At 45.4% G+C, this 21,500-nt stretch overlaps 1 protein-coding gene across 4 annotated transcripts in view; it reads right to left on the reverse strand.

Moving 5' to 3' along the window:
• Window positions 1–21,500, reverse strand: part of TRPM8 (transient receptor potential cation channel subfamily M member 8) — a 134,663-nt gene that overhangs the window by 9,358 nt on the left and 103,805 nt on the right. The window contains exons 22-26 of one of the 4 annotated variants that reach the window (XM_036927211.2): window positions 15,979–16,169; window positions 8,683–8,782; window positions 7,674–7,707; window positions 3,447–3,539; window positions 1,096–1,151 (exon numbers count right to left, since the gene is read on the reverse strand). In XM_036927211.2, coding sequence (XP_036783106.1) covers window positions 3,489–3,539; window positions 7,674–7,707; window positions 8,683–8,782; window positions 15,979–16,169 — 376 coding nt within the window. In that variant the 3' untranslated portion in view covers window positions 1,096–1,151; window positions 3,447–3,488. Of the gene's footprint in view, window positions 1–1,095; window positions 1,152–3,446; window positions 3,540–7,673; window positions 7,708–8,682; window positions 8,783–15,978; window positions 16,170–21,500 lie in introns of those variants that run through there. The other 3 variants (XR_005033032.2, XR_005033033.2, XR_008998131.1) reach the window with 3 other exon arrangements.

A 21,500-nucleotide genomic window follows, 5' to 3' on the forward strand; every position in this document is an offset into this window, starting at 1 on the left:
GTTTAAAAAGATCATGAATATAACAAAAGCATCTTTGATAAAATATTAAGAGGCTTGTACAAAATTGTATGTGTTACAATGACATTATGTAAAATTTTAAAAGTCAAACATGCATAGAAAAAAATATTCTTGGAAATACTTCCTGAAATGTTAGCAGTTACCTTTAATCATTAGTGGGACTATTCTTTCTGTTTTTTTATGTAGTCTAAATTTTCTATAATCTTAATTATTTTTAATGTGAAAATAAATAAGAGGAGAAAGAGGAGCATCCAATGGAAACAAAATCAGTGGTGCCTCTCAAGGGTTCATTTTGGGGTGATTTTGCACATTGTCAGGAATGTGGCTACTTCCTTCAACTGGATCTCCTAGTAAGCGTGGGAGGGGACACACTGAGTGCAGGGTCCTCTTGCTCCAGCACATTTTTAGAATCTGGTCTAATTGGGAAACTTTCAACTATGCTGACTTATTAGTCACATAAACAAAAAAATGTATAATAATGGAGGATTGCAGATAAACAAAACAGTACAAGAGGGAAATGATGACCAGGTTCAAATTCCTAGGAGAGATGTTCTGTGATACACATGGTTCAAAAGGAAGGAAAAGTGGAGAAAACGGAGGAGGCAGGCACACACTTGAAAATGATCAACAGCAAAGACTAGTCACGGAGACGCAGAAGGTAACAGGGCAGCCTTCAGGCGAAGCACATTGTAGGAAGTGTTCTTCCTTCATGTCCATCTTCTCATGTGAAAGCAATCACACACTCTATTCTCAGAGCTGAGCCCCCTGGAGTGCGTAAGACCGTCCGCTGTGTACCTAGAGCCTGACCAGTTCCTAGTTACTAGTCAGAGACAAAGCCGCTCATCAGCACTTTCTGACTCTTTCCCATTCGGATGTCGGGTATCGCCTGTGAAAGGGAGGGAGGACACTGTTCAGGGTGCATTTCCCATGCCCAGTCTCGGGGGACGATTTGCTTCCAGACATACTGGGAGGATCCTAGTCAAGGGTCCCAGACCTCCAAAAACAGAGATTTTTCCTTGGTGATAAAGTGGCTACAAGATCATTTTTTCTCTCGAGATGTGATCAAGACTCGACTCACTCAGCCCAGGTTAAGACCCGGAAAGTTTCCAAGTGCTTTATTTGCTGAGGGGTTTCTGTGTAAATAAAAGGGTGAGTTGATAATAAAGTTAAGAGCTGCAATAATTTGTTGAAATGAAGTTTAATGATGACACCTAAAGGAACTTCAGATTCTTTCACTGAACTGGAATTTAAATGCAGCAAGTACAAGAATCCATCATTAGCCTGTGGGGATCACGTGATTTCCAGGGACCATCATTCCCTGGCAGGCCCCTGGTCCTCAGGCCCACTCCGAGTACAAAGGTGTGAGAAAACAAACGGCTTTGTTCTCACCCTGGTTCTTACTTCCTTTCCACCTTGATGCAGGAGAAAGAAAACTCTATGTACAATCATCTATTAATTTTATCCCAAGTTACAGGATCAGAGGCTGACCTAGGGACGGAGGGCCCAAACGGGCAAACCGATGGAGCTCTGCTCCCCAGTGTCGGCTCCTTGACCCACTTCTACCAGTGCCAGCTCACACCCCGAGATCGTCACTGCCCTCCCCTATGCCCACCCCAGGAGAGAAGATGACACTCACCCCTCCAGAGGAAAGGAGTACTAGGGAGACACTAGACGCACAATGTTTTAGAGCATGTAGCTGGTGGCCTCATAAAACTACATTTTCAATGAACTTCTTAAGGCTATGCCAAATGGGTAACATCAAAGAAAGAAAATGGATTTGATATCCAGGAGAAAAAACTATACAAAAAAAATGGAACAAGCCATTTTTTTTCATTTTTCCACTGTTTCTTAAGATATCAATGTTAACTATTTGTGGGGCATCTGCTTTCTCATATGCTGTTTTCACCCTCCTCCTTTCATGAATGGCCCACATGGAAATGAAGTCATGTCCTTCTCCCAATTCATTTTCACTCACCAATTACTTAACTCTCCATAGAGTGAAATAAAAATTTAAGTTTAAGAAAACAGCAGTTGACAAGGGCTGTCATCTGTCAGCTCATCTTACAGTCAACACATTTGAAAAAAGACCAGAGACGAGGTCAGCATCTTAGGAGGGATGTGCACATCTCATTTTGAATCTTTTCTGATCACTAAACTTTTATGGTTTTAAAAATTAGCTTTAAATTGTTTTATCTCTTCCTAATTTTTTCCTATAATTCAGTTCATAAGTTAAAATGGCAAATGTTTCAAAATTCAAATTATAATTTATTGTTAAATAAAATAGTGTTTCCATTCAACACCGTCATGACAGAATTAAAATAGATTCTTCCTAAATATGAGAGGTTTATTTTCTTGAGTAACTCCAGAGGCGATACCTGCCTTTCAGATTACACGAAATTTGCATTAATCTTGCTCTAACAAAGCCCTTCGTAATAGAGGGCTTTTTCATATGATCTGTAATTGTCAGAATGCAAGGGAAAGTATTGACTGGCCAGGACTATTGAAAGGAACCTGATGTAACACAGCCCCCGGATGATCTGTCGTGACCAGAAACTCTGCAATGGAAGGACTGAGCGCACGGGCAGGCAGCTGGCTTTGAGCCCAGCCCCGGGCCCCCCTCGGACCTCTGAGGACACAGGAGGCACTCAATCAGCATTAGGCGGAAGGGACTGAGGAAGGGAGTCTTAATTGTGTTTCCAATCTTTGCAATTCACTTTCTCAAAACATCTAAGCAAAAGGAATGCCCATTGCTATTTTTTCCTAACTCATCCTGTCCCTAATAACATTGTTAACATTCAGTTTCTGAACTTGGACAGGTAATTATGGGAAGCCATAATTTACCACTTGGTAAGATCATGGAGCAAATCAAAGCCTTGGGTTCAGTTTTGCCAGTTCTCTGAGTTACAAATTTACTGTACAAATGAGCTATTGCTAAAAACCTAGAATGCCTCACTGAAACAGACTTTGGTAGGAAAAAGGTGATCAACTTGCATTTGTGTATCTTGTAATAAACACAAATGATGTATCATTAGAACAAGATACCTGTTCCAGGATATGTATGTAAAGATATCCATAATAGAGGTAAGTAAGAAAAAAAAATGCCAAGTCTTCGAACAGGATGACCTTGATTCCATTAATGCCAAAACGTCTGCACAGTTTTTGCAAGAGCCGATAAAGGACCCAAAGGATGCCTGCATTCCACACCTGGCCATGCAAAACCCTTGGCTTGGGAGCAAAACTGGTGGGGAAGAGGCTCCCATTTGTTCCCTTATGTCCCTTTATTGTCTGGGTTTTTACCCAATGCATGATTTTCAAATCCAATAATATATGAACACAAAATGAGAATAATATCATGATTTTAAATTAGTCTTAAAGCACATAAATACTTCAGAGCAAAAACAAAGCAGAAAGCCAGGAAAATGACTTACCTTGCTATGATTAGAATTTTCTCCATTAGAGTCCATGCAGTTTTATTTGATTTTATTAGCAATCTCTTTCAGAAGACCTTTGAGATCATTAATCTTGGAAAGGGGAAAAAAAATAGAATTGTCTTAAGATATACTGTCCAACTTTCAAGTTTAAATTATTACACTGTGGCCTTTCCATGATACAGATAAACATATTAAACAGTGAGTTTGGTACATGCCTGGAATGGGGCAGGATGAGTGCCAGGTGATATTTCTGACCCTTCCCATTGCTTTCTTTCTGAAATCATGTCACTAGGCAAATAATCATTAGCACCAATTCATATTAGCTTTAATCACAGGCAAATCACTGGTGGTTCTCACATAGCAATGACTGATTTTACCAAGAGAAAAATAGTACATAGAAACAATAATGTTACATGTAATTAATACTGATACAATTATGATACCAAAAAAGTTTTGCTTTGATAAAAGTATGATGCTAATAAAAATAAGATGATATAATATTAATAAATCAACCTTCTGCAAATAAAGTATCTCCCCTCACAAAAAAGGTAATAATAGTAAGACAATGTAAGTAAATATTTTCAATACATGCATCTTTCAAAAGCTTATTACACCAGATGCATGAAGCTCATTTTAAATTACTTGCCATACACTGGTGCCCTTGACAAAAGCTCATGGACATAGTGCAACACCTGTACAGTGGGTTTCTAACTTTCCATATCACTCCCTTAAGGAACAATCTGTGTTGAACTTGGGTTTACTTCTAGGAATAACCTCTTCATCTAACTTAAAACAAAAAAGAACAAAAAGAAACTGTGAGGGCTAATGGCTGCCTGACATAAAGAAGGCATGCTGAGGTCCACTGTGACTGACTTGTTTTCTGGCGGAATGAATAGAGAGCTTTTTTCCTCACTAGAGGGGTTTTGGGGAGAGCCCTGCATTGGTTGACGGTACAGTGACTTTCATAAGCTGTTAAAAGTCAGACATAAGGCTACAAGAGCTTACGCAAGAGACAATTATGACACCTAACATTCTCCACAGGTGGAAAGGTTGCCCCGGAGAATCGGGGAAGAGGATGAGGAGGGGATAAATACAGAGGTGGCAGGAGAGCAGGGAGACAGGAGATGCAGGCAATGACATCCCATGGGTGACAGCTGACGGCTCTGTGCTGCAAGTCTGAGGCTTCCCTGGGACCCGCCTGAGTTCCACCAAAGCCTACCGAGTGCACAGTGCAGGGGGCTTCGTGTGGGAGCCACAAAGGCGCTAGGCAGCACGGCCAGGGGGCACCAAGGGGACGGGACCTGTGCGCGCTGCTCTGGGCCACGGGGCCCCTGCTTGTACATGTGCGTGGACAGCCTACAACTGTGATTTCAGTCATACTTAACTCCTTCGGCCCCCAGCTCCCACAGCCCCCTCTGCTTAGGTCCACTGTCCCCACTGACTGTGTCCCCCCACACCCTGGGTGGCTAGGAGGTCTTAGTCCACAAGCAGCCCAGTCCCCAGGAGTCAGGGCAGCTTGTCCAGCACCCCTCTCCCCATTCTCCCAATGACCTCTGACCCAGGCCAGGTGGCTGTCCAGGAGGACCGGGGTTTCTGCCCTGTCCCTGGACACCCCAGAACAGGACTGGCCCAGAGGCCTGCAGAGCCTCAGCTCAGCCCTTAAGTCAACATCACCTCCTACCAAGGCGACTCCAAGGTAAACCACAGAACACACAAAAATAGCCTGTTTTCCCTACAAACACCCTAGGTCCCTGGCGCCTCTATTTCCCCAGCCAGACTGTGGTGGCCCCTCTTCTGGCCCCTGATTGCTCAGAGGGGTCACTGAAAGGAGCTCACCAGACTGTGGCGGCCCCTCTTCTGGCCCCTGATTGCTCAGAGGGGTCACTGAAAGGAGCTCACCAGGTATGTCCCTCTCAGGCAAACACTCCCCAGAGGTTTCCCTGCACAGGGGAAACCCAGCTCTAAAGAGGCAGGTTCCCCCGCTGGGAGGCCCAGCCTCCCCCCCCTCCACACACACACGGCTCAGCCCTCTGGTTCACGCTGCCCCTCCTCAGCTGCCTGGAGAACTCCATGCTCTTCCAGATCAGCGTCTCCACAGCTGTGGACTCCGCTCCCCGCTAACGTGGACACAGGCACCCGTGAGCGCGTGCCAGCAGCGCATGGAAGGTCGTCCCTGCTGTCCAGTCCTACACAGTTCAGCCTTGACCCAAAACATCGAACAAAGGGTCCACTCGTGACAGTCAGGGGCCCTGTATGCTTGGATGGCACTTGGCCCAGTGCCCAGCACACAGCAGGTGCTCGGTGACATTAGGTACTGTGCAGCCTAGGCACGGAGGCAGTAGACAATATGTTTAAATGTAAATATGTGCTGTGGAAAATATACCATATGAGGTGTTATATACATTATATATCACAAATTATACGTGTCTAATATAAATATTCAGTCTTAGGATACTAACCTCCATTGTTCCTTTCATACATTCTCTTAATGCTCTTTAAGTTTTCTCTACTCTTAAAAAATATCCAGCACTTTTTTTTCCCCCTCTCCCCTGATGATAATCATGATACACATCCCAGCATGATCATCTGTGGACTCCTAATAAAATAGGTCTACCCAGGCCCTCAATTAAAACTCAGCAACAACACATCAGAATGCAAGCAGCTGTAACAAGACTTACCACTGTGTGAGAGCTCGTCTCCCCACACAGGGCCACCAGCACCTCCTCCCTGGGCTCGTGTGCCCCTCGTACATCAGGAGGAGGGTCCCTGAACCTGGGCTGCATCCCAGCTGGCCCGTGACTGCTTTCATCAACAGGCTCTGGCGGGAATGACATCGTGCCAGGTCCAAGTCCACCTTTAAGGGCACTGGCACTGCCTGCTTCCTGACTCTGGGAAGCCAGCCACTAGGTAAGAAAGGGGACTGCCTGGAGACCGCCAAGCTGTGACGAACCCAAGCCACACGGATCAGATGCCACATGCATGAGAGAGAAGCCACGAGGAAGAGGACCCCGGTGCCAGATCCCAGCCTTACCACCAGCTGCATCCAGCCCGGACCACACAAAGCAGAAAACTGCACCACTGAGCCCTTCCTACACTCCTGACCCACCAAAAGCAAGAGTAAGATAGAAGTGTGGGGCTTGTGACGCAGCAGCCGGTGACTAGAGCAAACCAGGACAAGAGCACTTGATGGTCGGCACAGAATGCACCACATCCCCTAGTAGCTGATGCCAGGGTACAGAGCCGGCAGTCCCGGGGGAGCAGAAGGAGAGGAGGACTTGGAAGGGACAGAGAGCCACTCTGGGGCGGCATCCTGCAGGGCACCAGAGCTCAGGAAGTGAGCCCCAGGAAAACACAGCCTCAGTGTTCTGAAACACAGCAGTAAGAAACACATTCATAAATACACAAGAAAAGGTGAACTGGATGTATGTTCATGTAAGAGTTCCATTAGGAGCACCTTTTCTTTCATTCATTCACTCAACAGTTGTCCACTGATACCTACTATGGGTGAAGCTCTGGGTGCTGGAGATTCTGCCACAGGATGGGGTACTGCCTAGCTGCCAGAGAGACCAGCACTGGGAGGCAACGTGAACGCCATCAGCCCGGATGAAGGATAGAACAGCACAATAAAACACCGGACAGCTGCTCTTCAGAGCCTAACAGGGATCCAGTATTTATGGGTCAACTGTAATTGCTGCAGAACCTAATCATGATTGCCAGCTGCCCAGCTCAGGAGGGGTGTGGGCACACTCCCTACGCCCAGTGTCCACGTGTGTGTTTGTGCACTTGCGATGCCCCTCACATTAAATAGCTGACCACTGGAGTAGCATCGAAGCCCAACACAGAGGCCCCTGGGCTTCCAGATGGCTCTTGGGAGCCTCGCTAGTGTTCTGTCATTAAAAGCCTCTTACACCTGCCTCTACAGCTGAGAGAATGAGAAGAGGGGGTTCCGGGTTAGATGGAGACAGAACAGATTTTAGAGATCATGGCAAGGGCACCTTCAGGACTATTTCCACGCGGGCTGGGAGCGTCTGAGAAGCAGCCCCACTCCAGCACCCGGGCCTTACGCAATAAATGAAGAAAGACGAATGTGCAAGAGGGGTCTATTTTTTTTTTTAATAATTAACTTCTTCAATTTTCATACCATAACCACTGGCCTCCAACTGAAAGCTCAAAGATAACAGAAATTTTTTAGAACATGTTTCCCAACTATAATGAGGACTGTACCTTTGTATCCAGCTGTCTAAACCGGTGCCTCATTCTTCAAGAAAGTTAAAAAAAGAAAGAACAAGAGAGCAAAAGAGAGAGTGAGAAAATGTTAGCCTCCATTCTACAGTCTTTTAAAGAACAAAATACAGACCATTTTCATTTTCAATGTCAGCTGCATTTACCTTTTTTACTTCCTAAGACCCAGAGGAAGTGGAGTTCCCTTCTCACCCCATTAGAAGTACAACAGACAGAGCAGGGGAATGTGACCCCTCAGACCTGTCCCTCCTTGCCAAAATCAAGGTCTGAGTTGGGGAACAGAGAAGAGCTGAGGTGTCTGCCTCACCACTAAAAGAGAAAGCATGCACCCTCTGTCCCATGCACCCCAGTAGCTGTGCCGGACCTAACGAAGGGATTAACTGTGCTCATCCCTCCTTAGAGGGAATCTTGAGTAAGTGCCACCTGAGCCCCACAATAAGCAGGGCACCCACCTGGAGGCCCTGCATGACACGCTGCTTGTGACCGTGTCTGCATCTAGCTGTGACTTATCTAGTTCTGTGGGGTGTTTCTAACCCCTCCATGAGATTCATAAATGATGCTCAGGACTTCTCAGGGACAGGCTGTAACCGAGCAGATGGTGTTTCCATCTTTGACATATTTCTTGATCACAGAGACACAGCTGTGGCAACTGCAAGGTAATGCCAACTGCCCACGATCTGTGGGTCTTCCTGGAATCCACCTCGGCAGCCGTGGCAGAGAGACCCACGCCCCTGTTACCTAGTTCCAAGCCCCTGAGCCGCACACTCCAAAGACCTGTCTTCCCCAGGGCCTTCAGGGACAATCAGGACAGCAGGGCACGGTTTCGCCCTTCTTGAAAGACCGGCACACATTTATGTGTTTGTCTTCAGTTGCCTGGGTAATATCTTTGTGGAGCTATTGCTCTCTGGGTTTGTGCCAATACGCTGCCTATATTCTGCCAGCTTACGTCTACAAGGGGAGCCTTGCAAAGCAGAAATGAACACTGACGTACTCCTCTGAGGTGTCGTTGGCTTTGGTGTTGATCTTGACAAGGTAATTTTCTTTCATGACACCCTCCCATGCCAGAGTCTCCTTGTCTTCATTTTTGAAACCTTGAATAATGAGACAAAGAAAAACATTTAAATTGTTTCATTTGCCCCTTGCCTCCTAAACCAACACCTGTGAGGCATTTTGTCATATTCCAGGACCAGGAGAACTAGATTGGCTCCGCACAGGCCGATCTGACTATTGCTACTTACTGGTGACAGCAGCGGAGGGACAGAATGTTAATGAATTTCCCTGCCACAGTGGGGACCGAGCTGCCTGAGTGACACAAGAACGCAATTTCATTCTAAATAGAGATCGATCGCATGCCTGCTGTGTGTTTTGTGACTTAACAAAATCATTTCACTAATGAATTTGGTTCTCACATTTCCTATGTGGCTCCTCTTCCATTTTGATGACATAAAATGCTAAGCCAGTCATTCAGGGGGATAATTACTGAGGGCCTGCCTACTCTCAACCTAACACTGGGGTAGGAACTTGGTGGGGGAGGAAAATCAGCCCTGGATGTCATTGCACCTTCTTGAAATGTGTGGTCTGGGTGTGGACCTACGGAAAATTGCTATGTCGAGTCTTTTCCTGTGACCTAAGCCAGGGCATGCTGTAAAACTGGTCTGGGGTATGTTCCAGCAAAACTATTAGTTCAGTTTCTTACAGTGCCCGGGCCCTTCAGTTGCAAGCAAAAAAAAAAAAGAACAGAGCAACATGACACTTGTGTTTCAGGGACTCCTGGTGTGGACATCACTCCCCATGTGAATTCGTGGGCAAAGGCAAACACAGACCGTCATGCAGGTGTCCATGTGGGGTAAATTAATCTCGCTTTATTTTTTAATTACCTTTTAACTGTGTTCATTGACATGATAAAGAATGTAGGAACAACTGTAAGCTCTTCCTAGATTTGAAATGAACTAACGGGGAGTCAAAGAGCCAACGTGCAAACAATGGGATTGAAGCAATTCCCACAGAGCAAACATGTGGATTTTATTTTTAAATGGTAGTTATTCATTTAAAAAGGAATTTCTAACTGAATTTTCGTGCAATTGTATTTTTCCTAACAAAGTGGTTTCCAATGTCTTTTCTCAAACTAAAATGTACACGGAAGCCCAGTAACAGGACTTAGAAATCAACACAGAAAGGACAGACAGACACTCCTGAACACAGACGGCCAAGGAGCAAGGATGGCAAATGGCCACAGAAAATGGCTTCCTTCACCCGAGGTCAAGAAAATGCTGTTGAAACAATGACGCAGCATTGTCACTAAGCCGAACCAGAAAACTAGCAGGGTCTACAAGATTGACTATATCCTGTGTTGGCAAAGATGTGGATAAATGGGCTTCCTGTACATTGGGAAAAATCTATAAATCACTACAGCCTTAAGGGGTAGGGGATGAGTGGAGGAGGGGGTGGCAGGCAATATCTAAAGACTTAAACAAATACATACCCTTTATCTAGAAATATCTCTTCTAGAAATAACTCAAACAAAAAAATCATCAATGTGCTTTAAAAAAATGCATAAAACTGTTTCTCATAGTGTTAGCTGATAACAAGAGTCAAAATCTACATGTTTAACAACAAGGGATTGGTGAAATTAAATATGGTACATCCATATGCTGGAATATTCCACAGTTAAAAACCTATCATATAGATGTATATTTATGGATCTAAAAAAATGTGCACAATTTATGGATACAGAAAATGATTCCTGTTAAATGAACAAGTTAGCTTATGAATATGTTTGCACAGAACAATCTAACAAGAATAATAGAATAAAGACCAATACATTGACAGTATTTATCTCTGCATGGTGGATGATGGGTTATATGTGCTCTTGCTCTTTCTTATTTGTGTTTTTCTGTATTTTCCAAATGTATAAAAATTATGGGTACTTTTTAAAATCATAAAAACAATACATTTTATAAAAATGCAATTACCGGGTAGCATACATTTTTGTTATTACTTGAAGATATCACCCAAAAGTAACAAAACTGGAAATCTGTATTCTACCTTTTCTGAAAGTTATTTGAAAAATCTTGCATTTTTCTCCAAAGAAGGGCCATTTCAAGCTTAAATCCCATGACTTCCTCATCATTTGGGGGCAAATGGCAAGTAAACTTAGGAAATGAATTACTACTGGGGTTTCTGGCAACCAGAGGGTACTGTGGATTTCTGGTATTCACAACCTCCAAGAAGAAAGAAATGAATGAGCCATGATCAGGCACCTCCTGAAAGTCCCCAGTGGGTTAACTGGCTCTCAGCACCCTTTCTCCTGTCATCTGTGCACATCGGGAGGAGAAGGACCCTGTCCTTCTGCAGCCACCCATGCCCCCTATTTCTTTATTCCTTCCTGAAAATAAGAACGATTTGAAGAGAGTGAATGTCAACTGCCCACAGTGTATTTTTCTGCAATTATAAGAGCTTAACCCTCCCAGAGAGCCCTGGGGAGGGGTGCAGATTAATGTCATTCATTTCTGACTTTTCTGTTTGCTTCCTCCAGCTGAAGCTCCTGTCTACTAGCTGGCCAAATCAGGGGCTTTGTTTCCATTTTTATGTTCTTATTGTGCTTAATTATTAAGTAAGTTTTTGGAGAATGTAATGCATTTTGTCCCGCCTTCTCAATCCCATCCCAAATCCAAAGGACAGATTTGTCCTCACTTACACACTGAGCTTGCTGTGTCTCTGACACTGGACTGAGTACAATGTATCTCCGGAGAATGGACCTTCATCCCATGCAGTCCTTCCCATCCACCCGTGTGCAACCGGAATCCAACAGATTCTGATTCCCCAGCGATGGGGAATTCACTCCCTCACAGGGCTAGTCATTTCCTTTCCAATCACTACTTGCTTGATACTGTTTTTAGTTTCTCCTGAGGTAAAATCTTACTCCCTGCATCTTTTATCTGTTGTTTGTTTCTTCTCTGGGGCTGTTCAAGAAAAAATATGAAACTTGTTATCAGAGCCTCTAGCTGACAATTCATTTCCTAAGTTTCCTTTCATTTGCCTCCAAATCTGAAGGCATGGACTGCGCCGCCTGAACCCATAGACTCAGGCTACAGACACTCACTGGGTCACAGCTTCACAACAGACCCAAAGACAGTTCTGAGATGTGTAATCACGTGCCTCTGATGTTTGGCTGTGGTTTTTGAGCACAAATTCCAGATTGCAGCGTCCAAGTCCCATCCCCAATATAAAGACTTCACTCTGTTAGTCATAAATAACTCACTTTGTCTCCCAAGGCAAAATGATGGGGAAAAAGACAGCAACTTATCCAAACTGTCAAAACACTCATCTTCATTAAGAAAGGCAATCAGATACACATGATAGCTAATGACATCCCAAAGTGACATTTAATGTCTTGAAATAATGTTGTTAAAAGGGTTGACTATGACTATTCTTTAAACTGTGACATGAGCTGGGGGCCTTTGTTACATTTACATTCTGAAAGCCAGACTTTAGGGGATCACAGCCCCAGGAATGGCACAGAAATATGTCATAACCAATAGTGAAAGTCATGTTTATGAGCATCTTGCCTCCATATCTATATAGTTAAGGAAAAAATATCCCACAAAAAAATACTGGTTCTTGGCAAGTAAAATTTTTCTTAATTGCCAACAAGTATTACATGTAGGTTAGTAAAATCCATATTTTTACTTTCCGAGTCATCAAAATACTTGAGTTAGGATAGAGGAATGATCAGCCCTATAGGGAACATGAATCCAGCAAGGGCAGTCAGTGTCCATTTTATCAGGTTCAACAAAGAAAAGAGCAGAGGGCAACACATGAACACCGCCAGCAGCCACTGGGTGACACACCTGTACATAGCAGGAATGAGGCCCGACAGAGCAGAAAATCTCTAATTCATCCTGGCAAAAATCACTATGGCAACAAGAACCTGACTGTGTTCCTTGGTTTTATGTACTGGCTTCTCCCTTACATTACCCTCCCCCAAGCGGCCCCCAAGACCCCCTTCTTCCATCTAGCAGAGACTTTTCTTTCTACAATGAGTGCTCCACTGGGGTCACATCTCATGACCCCCGCCCACTCCTAAAACCCTAAATTGACGGCTCTTCCCCAAGTCAGGAGAACAGATGCTGATCTGACGGTGTCCACGGCAGGCCCTGGCAGTTTTCTTGCTCACTTCCATCTTCAGGGAAATAAGTTCAATCAGCAAGAGGGGTTTGCAAAGTTTCACGATTTATGTCCCCATTTCTCGACCCATCGTGTCTTCTGTCTACATTTTTTCCTTCCCTGGGGACTTAGGACATACCATGTGGAGGCTGGGGGCCTTGGCCCTGGGTCTTTCATTAACCTGCAGACCTTCTCTCGTCCGCCCTCCACTCCCTCCTCCCCTCTCTGTCCCCTCCGTATCCTGGGGCCTCCCCCCGGCCCCCGCCCCTGCGCGAGGCTAACTCCAGCTCACTTCCTGGGGCTCAGCTTGGCCATCGCCTCCCTCTGGGGTGTCCTCCCTGACACACGCTAGCCTGGGGCTTCAGCGTCCACACCGTGGCTATGACGGCCCCATGAACATTCTCGGAAATTGACATGTCTCATACTTCTCAATTCCGATTTGTTCATTTTCACTCTTCTCTAGATTATGAGCCTTGTTTGAGGGCTAGGATGGCTTCTCTCTTATTTATCACCATATCCACAGGGCCCGCTGCCACGCAGAGGGCACTTGACATGCATCTGTTGAAGCAGTGCTCCCCAGGCCCCCCTCACTCCCTGGATCGCAGGATCCCCGTGACACTAACTGCCTCACCCCAGGTCTGGCTCCCCGCCAGGCTGCAGCCCACCAGCCCAGCCCCACACACCTCTGCTCATGGCTGAATCCCCAGAACTGAGAGTTAACATCTGTGGAGGAATGAGGGCCTCCTGCAAAATGACTGCCTTTCCAGCATCTCTTGGCTATGGGCTCGTGTAGGTCTATGTCCCTTCTCATGCATTTTCCTTGCCTATGCTTGTCTATTCTTGCCTCACTCTGTTCTAAGCCCAGATCTGAAGCAGGTGTGGGCAGGTTTTCCAAAAATCTTCCAAAGAGGACTGTGGTGGGAAATGAGGTTGGTAGGCTCTTGCATGGGGACTTATAAGAATGCAGTGATTTTTCCCTTCTTTTATGTCCCTCTTTATGAGACATCTGATGAGAATTCTTTCACTGGTTCTTGGTGTCCATCTAGAATATAAGTGATAAGACTAATTGAATGATTCATCAATACTGAGGCATCTACTTCTATCCCAAATCACTAAAGGTCATTTTCTGGAGCCAAGTTCACACATTTCTGTAATATCCTCACCAGCACAGATCCTGCTCAGGAAAGGTTTTATTCAAGGAAGGGAAACAGAGATATTCAAATTGCTTGTGAAAATATGTCCAGTTTAGAAGAGTGGCAAGGGAATATTAGCTAAGTACTGAGAAATATGAAGAATCTTTCTTAAAGATCCGTGTTCAATTGCCGAAGCGTGGTGAGGAGCAAGCAAATCGGGCCATATGCGTACCTGGGGTCAGCCTGGGTCCTGCGCATTTTCCAACGGTGAAAGCCGTCGGAGCCATTAAGGGTCAGAAATTTGTATTTTAAATTGCTCAAGGAATCAAAGCTAATTTTGGAGTGCTCAGAGCTACGGCTAGAGAAGGGTTTTCATTCCAGTTGGTCAAATCTAGTTCTTATGGCAGGTGAGTTACTGAGAGGCAAGCCCCCACGGCCACTGCCCCCCCATCACATGGCTCACTTCGGCCCTGAGGGCCAGAGTGTGGATCAAAAAGATGGATTAAAAACTAAAGTTAAGGTTGAATTTACTTTTTTCTCAATAAAAAATATTAGAACTACTTTGTAACTGAGTTGGTATAAAGACAAATATATACCAGTATGTTCTCTATGCCCTGAAAATTTATTCTTTTTCCTGATATTCAAGAGATTTTTGGGGCCCCTGAAGTACACATGTGGGCCCTGGTGTGGCGCCCGATGGAGAAGTTGGGTCTGCACCCAATGCCACCTCATCCCACCCCAGAAATGGGTCCCCTGGCTTAAATCTGAGGTGGGAAGGAAAAGTGAATGGGCCGGTGGTGCCTCTTCTCTCTTTTCCTTTGTGTTCAAACATCAAATGAATAAAAATAGGCTTTTCTCTCCTTTCATGCTTAATTTGGTTGAAACATGTCTGAGGGCCATGAAGACTTGTCTGGCTTAGTGGCTCCAGGATCAGGCAGTAAGGAAAGCTAGCCCGATACAGGGAAGAGAGTTGGAGGCGTGCTCCCTGCATTCAAAGGGGAGCCCGGACCCAGGTGTGACTGAGAACCCAGGCTCCCAAAGCAGGGTGAGGAGAGGCACTGGTTTATCGGGGCTAAGGAGGTGGGAGAGAGAGAACAAACCACCTGTGTGCGTTCCTGCCTTCCAAAAGGAAATAGGTCCCCCTCAGGGACAGCCTGTGTCGAGTGGACTGAACCTCTGGAGCAGCCACCAGAGAAGGCCTTGCCACATCCTGGGAGCTGCGGTCAGAGGGGCCAGCCAGGGAACAGCTGACAGACCCCCTCAGCCACCCCCACAGAAAAGGATCAGCTCTGAACACACGCCTGGCCAGAGGGTATGGAGCCGGCAGAACACCACCACTGTTTCTAGAAAGGACTTTCTGCTCTTTCTCCTCCTTCCTCCCTGGGCTCAGCAAAGACAGCTCGGGGGTGGGAGGGAAGGGGAGCAGAAGGAGAGGAGACAGTCAGCAGCCCACCCGTCCTGACAACGCTGCCAGCTGAGAGAGGTGCACTATCAGGGGCATCTCCCCTCTAAATGGCAATTATAGGCTGCTTAATATAAGGGACTGTATGTTCTAATTTCTAAATTGAGACTGTTTTGCCCAGTAAAGTAACTGTCATATTTTCTGTCCCTGAGCAGCCAGCAAAATCATGACCCTGCCGGGGCCGGGGCTGCCATCTCCCAGAGAACAAATTCCACAGAAGCAAGAGAGGGCGAAAACACAGTCACGTTTTGACCCCCCATCCCGCAAATTGTGCTTGTTGAACAGAGTATTTACATTACTATTAAATTTTCCAAACCTCATCCTCCCAGAATAAGGCTCTCCCAGCAGATCCACAACACTTTCTTAACCTACTCATCCTCTTGGCTGGCCTGATGCCCAGGCTTTACAGACACAGTGGAGAGCCTAGAAATACCGAACACCTCCTTCCGGTTAGATACGGACCAGGCGTGCGTCCCGGGAACCCGTCCCTGCCTGGATCCCAAGCACCCATGGCTAAGCCACTCACAGCAGGCAGAGGACTCCGGGCTCCTGTGCTTGCAGCAGCAGCTGAGGCACTTCTTCAGCACCATGTAGAAGTAGGCGAAGATGACGAAGGGGAAGGGGATGTTCAGGCGGCTGCAGTACTCCTGCACCAGGAAGTACCTCTGGAATTTCCAGACCTGGTCGTTGTTCTCCTGGACGGTGCCCACAGTGTAGCTGCAGGAGAGGAGAGATGGTCCAGCCTCAGCCTCCCCGACACCCCCACGCCACTGCCAAGCACGGTAATACTGACAATCAGCTGTTACCGCAGTGGCTTGGGTTCAGGCGTGAGAGCCGCGTCCACACTGCTGTCAGGGCCAGAACTGCCCACCCATCACACGGGGCCAACGTGTGGCTGGCTTTTCTTTTCTTTTGGGTTATTTTTTTAATCACAAAAATCATCCAACAAACTTTAAAATTAGTTTTATTTCCAGACCCTTCAAGGACTCTCTTTTCTCCTAACACAAAAAGCAAGGATACAGAGAGGCCGAGGTGTCAACTCTCTTCTGAATAATTTCCCCCTTGTACATTGCTTATGGGAATTTAATTGTAAACAGTCTGGAGACTAGTTTGCTAATATTTATCAAGAACGTAAAACTGTTCATCCATTTGGTCCAGTGATTTTACTCCTGGAAATTTAACCTAAGACTGAGGAGATACTGAGAAAAGGAAATCTATAAAGGTGCTATGCACACGTCGCTGTTTGCCATGCACAGCAAGGCGCCACTGCCCCAGTCCCCACCCCAACAGAATGGAAAACCGAAATGTTCGACACTAAGATCTATCATGCATGGTGGGAAAGCCAGAGGATTACATTAGGCAGCAGTTAAAAATTGTATTCATAGTTTTCATACTTTGGGAAAACACCATTAGTATATGTAAAGTGAAGAAAATTGGGCTCAAATTTAGGCTTACAGCATTATCTCACTGTGTAAATCACAACTCCAGGGAGAAGCAGACCCATCATTAATGGTGGTCATAGCTGGCATCACGTCACAGGTGCCCCTTATTCTCCTTTCTGTTTGCTTTCCAACCACTGTGCAATGAGCATGAATTACTTACATAATTAGAAAAGTGTCTGTTCATTGAAAAAATGTCTGGTTGTACCACTGATCTATCAGTAACAGATTAAACTGACTATAAGATAGCTAACACTTTCTATATACCAGACACAGTTCTACACAGCCTACTTACATTACTGATCTAATGTGCAGACAACTCTGTCTAGGATGCAAGACCTATTATCCCCTGTGATCAACAGATCAGGAAACTGAGGCACAGCAGGGCTGTGGATGGTCTGAGTCCCACAGATAGGAAGTGATGACGCCGGATCTGGAGCTCGAGACCAGGCCCAGCATCCATTTGCTTTGCCACCACATGAGACCACCTCCCAGAGTGGCCTGTGAAATGGTTTGGGCTCTGCTCTTTTTCAATAAAAGGCTTGAGCTATGCTCTGTTTCAAAAGGGTTTGGTAGAAATACTTGGTGAAAAATAACTATGAAGCATTTTACCATTTGTGAAGTTCAACCATCCAAGACACTTTGATTGCTATTATCAAATCATCCCTTCAGAGCTGAAGCAGCAGCGAGGAGCCCCCTGAAGTGTCCGGTAATCAAATCCTGAGTAGGGATGAGTTCAACTCTCCTGATTCCGGCCGAACCCAACTGGGGTGACCAGGCAGAGAAGCTGGATACATTTGTTGTGTGACCTCATTCTTGCCCCTCAGTACACTACAGTCTAAGACTCAAATACCTTCAGCTAAGAAAATTTTAAACACATAAGCAAAACACTAACCTACACAGATCATGGCTCTGGCTTTGCTTATAAGCTTGGCTTCGCTCATCTCGGGCATTACTGATGGAACCAGACACCTCTGAGGTCTACCCCAGCTCCTGGATTCTGGGCTGGGCAGGCTTTTGCAACAAGTGGCTCTTCAACAGGGCAAGGTCTTTGAAGGGAAGGGAATAATGCTGATGGAATATCTGTTATATGTAAACTCCTATACTAGGCATGTGAAGTGGCTGCTCGAGTGCTGCTCATGTCAACATTATATGGCAGATTTTTTAGATGGAAAACAGATGGGACAGTGAAGCACGAGGGTGCAGCAAACTGAACCCAGCAGGTAGCCTGGTGTTTCTTCCAAATGTAGGTCAGGTTGTTTAGCGGCCAGGGGCAAGCATAGCCATTCATCGTGGCTCGCCCCTGCCGGTTCTGTGTCGGGAAAGGGCACCACAGGCTCTGGCAGCTGTGATGCAAGACAACCACGGACGTGCCCCACATTAGTGAAGTCTGGGCTAAGGACTTGCCAGACCTCAGTTTACTACTTTGTGCCAGAATGAGTATCACATGCAAATTATTGCCCCTAGGAGGATATGAAAATTCTAACGTAGCCTGTCGAAAATGGAATGTACTTGGCTCAATGCGCCAGCACGAGAAAACGCAGCATCCATTTTAATGCATCAAATGTAGCTCCTGGAGGTTTTATTCAAAAGGAATGAATAGCTCCTGCTGAAGGGAGAAGCATTTAGGATGCCAGAGCAGGGGAAGGTGATTTCTGGCAGGGGGCCTCCCTCCCTTCCTCGGGAGCCCAGAGTCGGGCTGTGTCCCGGGAGGGTCCAGGTGGGGAGAAATCTGCAAGTTGGCTTTGCTGATTACCCAGGGGCAGAAGACAAAACACCGCATGTCTTCTAGGTCAGTGAGAAAAGGGACTGGCAAACTGCAACCAGGGCTGAATCCAATGTCCCGCCTCATTTGTAGGGACCATGAGCTAAGAATGGTTCTTCTGAAACAGAGGGGGCGGGGCCTGGGTGCTTCTTTCAGTATATCTGGCCGAAGTGAAGACCCTAGCTGGCCCTTACAGAAAATGTCACCCTTCTCTGGTCTAGAATGTGTAGATTTTAGCATTTGAATCACTCTCTGTTTTGAAGAACTGCCTCATGTGTTTCTCAGGACAACAACCTGGTTGGGGGCAAGGAGCCTCGGGTTGGAATCCCTGCTTCCCTGCACCTCCGGGCACAGGTGGGCTCCAGCGAGCGTCGCTCCTTTCCTAGGCAAACAGTAACAGGGAGCAGGGCAGCTGGCCGGTTACTGCAGGATACTAATACCTAAGAGCTTCTTTGCATAAATAACCCATTTCCAGGATTGGCCACACTGAGATTTATTTATACACTGAGTTCCACCTTCCCCATAGGTAGCAGCTTCCAAATGGTTCTTTATCTTTCAAATCAGTTCTGGACTCAGCCAAAGAGGCACGAGGGCTCCCCAGGGAAGGCTGATAATTGAACACTGCTTCAAATTGCTTTGCTAAAATAATCTTCATATTCTTTAGACATTGTTTTCCATTTCTCAGAGGAGAGGCTGAGTTCTGGTGCTTATACCACAGTCCCCTCGACAAAACCAACTGTCCAGAGCAGCTCAGAGGCCATCTCTCCAGACTCTCACCCACCACAACTCAGAACGTCCTCCGAGTCCCCCTGCTGACCCCTAACCACCCAGCGTCTAGCCCAAGAGCCCAAGAGGAATTCGGCAAGGTCGCCTTTGACTCTACATCTTCAGTGATGCCCTGTGCCCTCAGCTACCCAGCTGGCAGATGTGTGGTGGTGACTGAGCCCTGTCTCCTCAGATGATCCAAGCTGAGCAAGAGGCCCCCACCCACAGACACACTTCCAGAAATTCGCTGACACCGAAAATGTTACCAAGAGATAACAAATGTTTAGGATTCAAATAGCCTTGTACCTAAATGAAATCCAGCAAAACGTTAAAAGGATAAAAGACCACAACCGAAGAACAGAAAGATGACTAAATATTTACATCATTTATATAATTCATCATTTTCATAATACATCATAGATCAAAAGGAAAAATATTTCAATAGTTGCTAGAAAGTCTTCTGGGAAATTCAACATCCATTTCTGATTAGAAAAAAAAAAAAGAGGAAAGGAGCTTAATAAGTAAGAAATAGGAGGAACCTTCCATGACAGGATAAAAAGAAAAAAGAAGAATTCAGTAAGGACACATTCCAAAATAAATAAGCAAAACTTTAATGGCCTTCCTACATATCAAAAAGTACTTACTGAAAAAAACATAATAGAAAAAATATCTCATGATCACAAATGGCTAGAAAGAAATATAACAAAAACATCTGCCACATCCATATGAATTAAAACCATAAGCTTTCACTGAGAAACTATATATATATTTGAATAAATGGAGAATCACACCATTTTTCCTGGATGATAAGATTCCAGTTTTTAAAGATGCTAGCTTCCCCCTAAGTGGTTTTTACAAGGTTAATGTCATCAAAATAAAATTCACAAGCTTTTTTTTTTTTTGCAAGTGGAAGTGGGAAGAAAAAAGGATTTCCAAAGGTGAGCCTGGTTCCCTCCAAATGATTAAATACGAGAGAAAAGCCAGGAAACTTTTGAATGAGAATAATGAGGGGGACTTGTACAGCAGATGTTAAAATGATTTTTAAAAATCAGTAATGAAAGCCATTTGGTAGTAAAAACCAAAATGGAAAGACTGATAAACAGAACTGAATGACAAGTCTGGAAAAAATCCACAAAGAAAAAGCAGATGCTAAAACAAGCACAGAATTTTAGAATACGTTGAAAGATAAGAAACTTGCCAGCTGGATTTCAACCAGAAATCACCTCCGCGAAGCTCTGTGCAATCACAGATTTCATGTTTTCTGTCTGTTAATCTTTCCCCGACACACCAGCAACATCCGGGCAGTACCGCCATGACCCCTGGGGACCCCGACTTTTACCATGTCCCAGGGACCCACCGTGAGGGTTAAAATGTTCGGCCATCCCAGGTCCCACCCTGTTCCTCAGCACCAAAAAAAGCAGGTGCCAAGCCAACAGTGAGCAATAAGCAGCAATTTCATTGCATGGATTTTTGAAATGCTAACTCAGCTTAGTAAATTGTTATCAGAGTAACACAACTAAGATGGTGCCATATGCCTGTGAAGAGGCCCACAAAACCTTCCTTACGTACAAGGAAATATCCCAATTTTGTAACATGGCGTAAAGCACACTCCATCCCCAGCACTCGCCTGCCTTTCCACACTCTGCTGCTGCTGATTGGCCCCAGATTTGCTTTCTCTCCCCACCTCTCCCTGCCGGGCCAGGCTCCAGGCTCCAGGCATGGAGTCCTCTGAACAAATGCCCCCTCTGCTTACTGCTGCTGACCCTAGCCCACCTCCTATATTCTGTCACAATTAATAACTCCCCACTCCATGCACCACAGTCCTTTGCCCTTTTTTGTGCTGCTTATATTGTATTATTATATTATATTACATTATTTTGTGTATAACACTGGATTTGTTATATGATACTAGGTTAATAGGTTTCTGAGCCTATCAAGTCCTTTAACAGCAGAGACTTATCTCCAACTTCTCATTTGTAAAATGGTAATAAAGTCACACCTATACAAAAATGACTAATAATTAAATAGATAGTGCCTGGAAAGCACTTGGATATGACTGGCAGAGAATAACAGTAACTT

Source organism: Manis pentadactyla, chromosome 6, assembly GCF_030020395.1.
Source record: "Manis pentadactyla isolate mManPen7 chromosome 6, mManPen7.hap1, whole genome shotgun sequence".
In the NCBI taxonomy this organism is placed as follows: Eukaryota; Metazoa; Chordata; class Mammalia; order Pholidota; family Manidae; genus Manis; species Manis pentadactyla.